Here is a 6,356-nt window from a genome sequence, read left to right as displayed (position 1 = left end):
AGAGAGTGTGTAAAAGTAAAACAATGGAAAGAATTTTCTTTGCAGTGTGATGCATTTATTTGTATAGCCACTAGGTGGCAGTTAGAGCCGCGGCTTGTGCCCCAATGTTTGAATAACATCTTCTGGCAGTAATTTAGTTTGTAAAATAACACACATGAAAGTCACATAATTATTATAAATTATCACTGTTTCTATGAGTTGATTTTTTGGAAGCCTTATGCACAGCAAGTATGGAACACAGAAAAAGAATGGACACAGTCCCATTTCAACCCCCAGAGCAATTTGCCATCATCGGGCTGATTGATAGTTGAACTCCCTGTTGCATTTCTACAGGATTGTTTTTAATAGAAGGGCTAGAGTATGTTGTCAAGACCACTTGCCATTCTCTGGGGAAAATCTTTGATCTTTAAAAAATTGTAAATAAAGGAATCCAGGGATGGAGTTCACTGTTACTATATGTTCTTCATTAATATGCTGTGTCCTAGGTTTATTCCCCAGCACCCAATCAAAAGTGTAAATTAAAGCTTAACCATGCTATAGTATCACCATCTCATTAAAAATCTAAATTGAAATTTCATTGATTTCAGTCCCTTAATTCTTCAGTAATCTTCAAAGCTTTTTCTTCTGACAGCAAGGAAAAGCTGCAGTTTACCCTGCATAGGAATATGGGGCAATTCCTTTGACCCCAAGACCTGTTATCTGTTGAAAAAAAAAAGAGTGGAACTGATAAGTTATAAAATAGTCTTCAAAACCATTGTTACAAAGTCAGGCTTGGTGGTTCATACTTGTAAGCCCAGCACTTGGGAGGCCGAGGCAGTAAGACTGCTGTGAGTGCAATGTCAGCCTGGGATATATAGTGAGGCCTTGCTATACACAAACCCATCACCAAACAAGTTATGATTTACAATAATATATTTAGCTACCTTTAACAACCCCAGTTTTTAAAAAAAGTATTTATTTTATTTATATGAGTACACTGTCATTCTCTTCAAACACACTAGAAGAGGGTATCAGATCCCATTACAGATGGTTGTGAGCCACCATGTGGTTGCTGGGAATTGAACTCAGGACCTCTGAAAGAGCAGACAATGCTCTTAACCACTGAGCCATCTCTCCAGTCCCCCAGTTTTATTTTCTATCATGAAAAAGAATTAGCTGACAAGCTATTATATGATTCAAGCAGTCATTCACATATATTCTGGACCAATAAGCAAGCATGCATATTGATAGATAACTATTTCTATCATTTTCTCACCTGCCAAGAAAAGTGTTTCTATTTTTCTACTTTTTAAAGAAAGATTTACTTATTTATTTTATGTATGTGAGTACACTGTCTTCAGACCAGAAGAGGGCATCAGATCCCACTGATGCTGTGAGCCATGTATTTGCTGGGAATTGAACCCAGGACCTCTGGGAGAGCAGTCAGTGCTCTCAACCACTGAGCCATCTCTCAGCCCTTAAAATGTGTATTTTTTTTTTTTTAAAAAATCAGTGTTTGTTGTTACAAAAAATTGTTTAAAACCTGCACATCTCTTTAGGACATCAAAACAATCAGAGGATTTTACAAATGCTACTGAAACATGAACATATTTTAAAATACTGGAAGTAAACCAGACACACCATCCTGAACTTTATAAAACGTATATTCAAGAAAACTGAAATAATTAAGTCTAGTGTGATTAGCTTAACATGATAAATGGAAATAGTTTTTAGATGCTTGCAAAAGCACCATTCAATTATTTTTAATGGAATACCCTCCACAGTGCCCCCCCACACACACACAGAAAAAAAAGACCATCTGACCTTGAAAATGTTCCCAGCATCAGGCTGCCTCAGAAGGCCTTCAGCACTCAACCCATCCCTGGCACAGGTCACATACATTTCAGAGTAATCCTTCCCTCCAAAGCAGCATGAAGTTGTTTTATCAACAGGCAACTTCACAGTTTGCAGTCTTTTCCCTAGGTCACCAAATACATTATTAAAAACTTAGTTCTAGAAATTTCCAACATACATAATGCTTCATGGATGATAGGGATGGTCTAAGAGACTGTGGAGGTCAGAACTCATCCCTTGAAGGGATTAGTATTCACTATGTAGCCCAGGTTGTCTCAAACTTAACTATCCTCTAGTTTTAGCTTCCTTACACTTGGGTTTATAAGCCACTATTATTACGTGGCTCCCATCTGTGTATTTATTTAACTTAATGTGCCTTTTCTGACAAATTTGGCAGAGTTTTGGCAGAGAAACTTACTTCTATAGGAAAAGAAGTTTTGATGATAAATTGAGGGCTATAGCTTTTACCTTTACTTCCAAAGTCATTCAGCTAAGAATATTAGTCATGGTGTTTTCTGGAGTGGGTAGGATTTTCTATTTTGCCTCCAGCCTACCTGTCTCAGGATCTAGGCGAATTACTCTTCCTCCATTGTAACAGGCCACCCATAGCTTTCCCTCAGCATCAATGCACATTCCATCTGGAATTTGTTCATCTTTTTCCATCTTGTAAACAATTCTGCGGTTGGCTGTGGTTGAAAAATAAAACCAAAACAGGACCAAACAGTGGGTCACACAATGCTGACAAACAGTGCGCTCTCAAGCTGGTTATAAATACTGGTCACTTAACAAAGGATTTAAATACATGAATAGGGATAGATTCACTCTCTTTTGCCTTTATAAAGATGTAAATGTTTTCCTTTCCTTTTCTTTATTTTCTCTTTTTTCCTTTTTTTCTTTCTTCTTTACAGCAGTTCTGGGGATAGAATTCAGAACCTTATGTGTGCTAGACAACTCTTCTATTGCTAAGCGAAATGAAGCTGAATGATTTATTTAGAGACAAAGTCTCATACTACATCCAAGACTATAGTATTCATTATGTAGCCCAAGCTGTCTTCAGAGTCTTAAATTAATCTTCTTGCTTCAGTGTTAGGGTTAGCCTTGAAGGATTGGTCAACATAGAGTCAATAGGTAGCTCTCTGAGGCGGACCTCAACTAAGGCTTGGCAAGCCCACTTTAGACATTCTTCAGTATGTGTGTGATTAGATCACCATCTTAGTTCCCCAAACTCCTACTTTGACCAACTCTAAGATCTATAAGGCAACTAAATGGTACTATATGAACAGTGAATGCACAAAACCTTGGGAGATACATATTCTTTTTCTTACTTTTTACAAAAATCAAGAAAAAAGTATTTAAAGAGCCTTTTTCTTCATCTGTTTGTTTTTTCAAGACAGGGTTTCTCTGTGTAGCCCTAGCTGTCCTGGTACTCACTTTGTAGACCAGGCTGGCCTTAAAGAGCTTTTTTCTTAAATTTATTTATTATTATTATTATATAAGTACACTGTAGCTGCCTTCAGACACACCAGAAGAGGGCATCAGATCTCATTATGGGTGGTTGTGAGCCACCATGTGGTTGCTGGGATTTGAACTCATGACCTTTGGAAGAGCAGTTGGTGCTTCTACTCGCTGAGCCATCTCACCAGCCCAAGAGCTTTTTTCTTAAAGGAAGGGCATTCTAAAATCCCACAGGATGCTTAAAGAAGATCCACAGTATCTAAACTGTGACTATCCAAAGGGAGGGGAGCACTGGAATTGCATCTCAGTGCACACACAAAGAAATGAGTTTGATCCCCAGCACCTCAATAAACAGTTCAGAAGAGCAGCCAGCTACAAAATTCAGGTCATTCCAGCAATCAGATTGAAGTATAATGGAAAAATGTTAAAGCCATGTGTAAGGAAATTGGGTAAGAATAGTCATAAAAAAGAGCACTACATACTTCAAAGCCAAGCATCTGCACTGGAATAGTTTGCCCTTGATTAAATCTACATAAAGTCTTGTGATTTTTTTTTAAGTCATTTTTATGATTGGTTTTGCTCTTCCTGTCTGGCACTTTTCATCAAACAGTTTCAAGGTCTCCCTTCTAAATTCTTCTAAATAATTTCTTTCCTCGAAGTTTCCAGTGATGGTTCATTTTACAGAACATTGATGGAACTGAACCAACCTGGAAGCACTTTTCTGTTATTTTTCCATTTCAAAGGTTGTCATTTGCCCATGAATACTTGCCTATGGTTAACTAAAGATGAAATAAGACTCAGAAACCAAAAGTTTCAGTCTTCCCTCTTTTATCACATTCTGTTGTATATTTTGTGTCTCTTGGCATTGTCTGATAGGGCAAGATTTATTCTCTAGGGAGGCCCTTTTTAGTGATAGAAAGGAAAATTCAAGGCCTATCTGCACTGTCTAGTGCAGCTACAGTGTTAATCTCAAATACCAGATTGGAGATGTATTGAGGACAACAGTCACTGGCAGTTTAGTGAAGTTTGTACCATCATCATTATATTGGGAACTCCTCTACTTGACAAATAATGACATTTTCACATGGCTGAAGAAGTATACAAAAATATGAGTGGTACTATGAAAAATAATAAAGATGTTCATACAAATCTGTCCTGTTTGCAGGTCATAGTCAAAGGCATCTACAGTGTAGGACAGGCTGTCAATGTAGTAGAAGATTTTATGGTCCAGGGACCAATCCAAACCATTGGAGATGTCCACTTGGTCAAAGTATTTTTTCACACTGTGATCAGGAAAGAGGGAGTACAAGGACCCTTGGTGCCGCTCAAGAACAGCTGGGGCGGTTTCCTCAGCCATAGTACCTTTGGGAAACAAACAAACAAACAAACAAACCCATTACCTCTGTCCCGCAGATTCTTAACCTGCAACAACCTATCCTTCCTCATGAAGGATCATTTTTAGTATTTAAGTCAAGAGAACTTTATACAATCTTAAATTTAAACACTCTTTTAAATATGGCAACTGTCTTTCTTATTAATGCAAATGAAAATCTGCCCAAAGGCAGATTTTGATACAATCTATGGTATTTTTGATACCATTTATTTTTTGACGTACATTTATGTTACCAATCCTTCAGATTATAAGACAGGATAGTGAATTTGAAACAGCTCTGTGACTTTGAGGCCCAGTTACATTACATAACAACCCCTTGTCTCAAGCGTGCACATACATACACACACACACACACACTTTTAGCAATTTAGTGATATGGTTTCAAATAGGAGTAAACATGTACTAACTTCATTTTCTCTAACTAAGCACAAGTCTAGAAAGCCTGAATAAAATGCACAGTATAAGCCAAGTGTGGTGATCACCTATAATCCTGGCACTCTGAAGGTGGAAGGAGGAAGACCAGGAGATCGAGGACAGCCCTCGATAGTAAAAATGTAACCCCTTAAAAGATATTAATGGGGCTAGAGAGATGGTTCAGCAGTTAATAGCACTGACTGCTCAGAGGTCCTGAGTTTGATTCCCAGCAACCACATGGTGGCTCACAGCCATCTGTAATGGGATCTGATGCCCTCTTCTGGTGTATCTGAAGACAGCTATAGTGTACTCAATATAAATAAAATAAATACATTTTTTTTTAAAAAAAGATATTTATGAACTCCTAGGCTGATCTTTAGCCTATATCAAATAGATTAGATTATAATCAGCATTCCAAAGGTTTGGGAATGAAGCTAATGGGTAGAACTTTCCTACCCCAAATTAGTTGACAGGCACACATATGGGACAGATCTTCCCTGTACCTAATGCAAAGCAGGTTAGAATGACTGGCCTTCCTCCAAACACATATGCTGCTTACTGAAATAACTATAACACATTCTAAATTATTTAAACAATGTTTAGGGTCTCACAACATAATATTCATAATATCTAGAATTTTTTGGTGTTATAATTTGGTGTTGAATATCTTCAAAAGTCCATGTGTTAAAGGTTTGGTACCCTGGGATGCTGTGGCTCTCTAGGGGGTGGAGCCTATTCGAAGTTTTCAGGTTATTGGGAGAATGACCTTTAAAGGAATTGTGGAACACTGGCCAGTGCTGTCATCCTTTGCTTGCTGGCTCGCAAGGTGTGCAGTTTGCTCTACCACACATTCTTTTGTTGTTGTTGTTTCCTTACATTTATTTTTATTTTTACTTTAATTATTTAAGTTATTTAATAATTGTTATCATAAATAATTATGCCAATTAAAATTTAAAACTTAATTAGTAATTTTATTTATTTGCATTCCCGATGTTATCCCCCTCCTGGTTCCATCTTCCACAGTTCATCCCAGCCCCCCTCCCCTTTGCCTCTGAGAGGGTGCTGTCCCTCCTCATCCCCCTACCCTAGGGCATCAAGTCACTACAAGATTAGGTGCACCTCTTCAACTGAGGCCAGACAAGGCAGTCCTCTGTTACATATGTGCCAGGGGCCTCGGACCAGCCCATGTATGCTCTTTGGTTGGTGGCTCAGTCTCTAGGTGTTTTGAGGGGTCTGGTTAATTGACATTGTTTCTACCATA

The 6,356-nt window shown here is 38.1% G+C and overlaps 1 protein-coding gene across 1 annotated transcript in view; it reads right to left on the bottom strand.

Annotated features, from left to right (window-relative positions):
• Positions 1-486: 486 nt before the first annotated feature.
• Positions 487-6,356, bottom strand: part of Rgn (regucalcin) — an 11,504-nt gene continuing 5,634 nt past the window's right edge. Inside the window, exons 2-5 of the mRNA XM_031372219.1 lie at positions 4,435-4,650; positions 2,388-2,519; positions 1,804-1,958; positions 487-699 (exon numbers count right to left, since the gene is read on the bottom strand). Of these exons, the coding sequence (XP_031228079.1) occupies positions 649-699; positions 1,804-1,958; positions 2,388-2,519; positions 4,435-4,650 (554 nt within the window). The 3' untranslated portion in view covers positions 487-648. The remainder of the gene's footprint in view (positions 700-1,803; positions 1,959-2,387; positions 2,520-4,434; positions 4,651-6,356) is intronic.

This window comes from Mastomys coucha, chromosome X (assembly GCF_008632895.1).
Source record: "Mastomys coucha isolate ucsf_1 chromosome X, UCSF_Mcou_1, whole genome shotgun sequence".
Taxonomy (NCBI): domain Eukaryota; kingdom Metazoa; phylum Chordata; class Mammalia; order Rodentia; family Muridae; genus Mastomys; species Mastomys coucha.
This window is presented reverse-complemented; position numbering and strand designations above follow the sequence as displayed.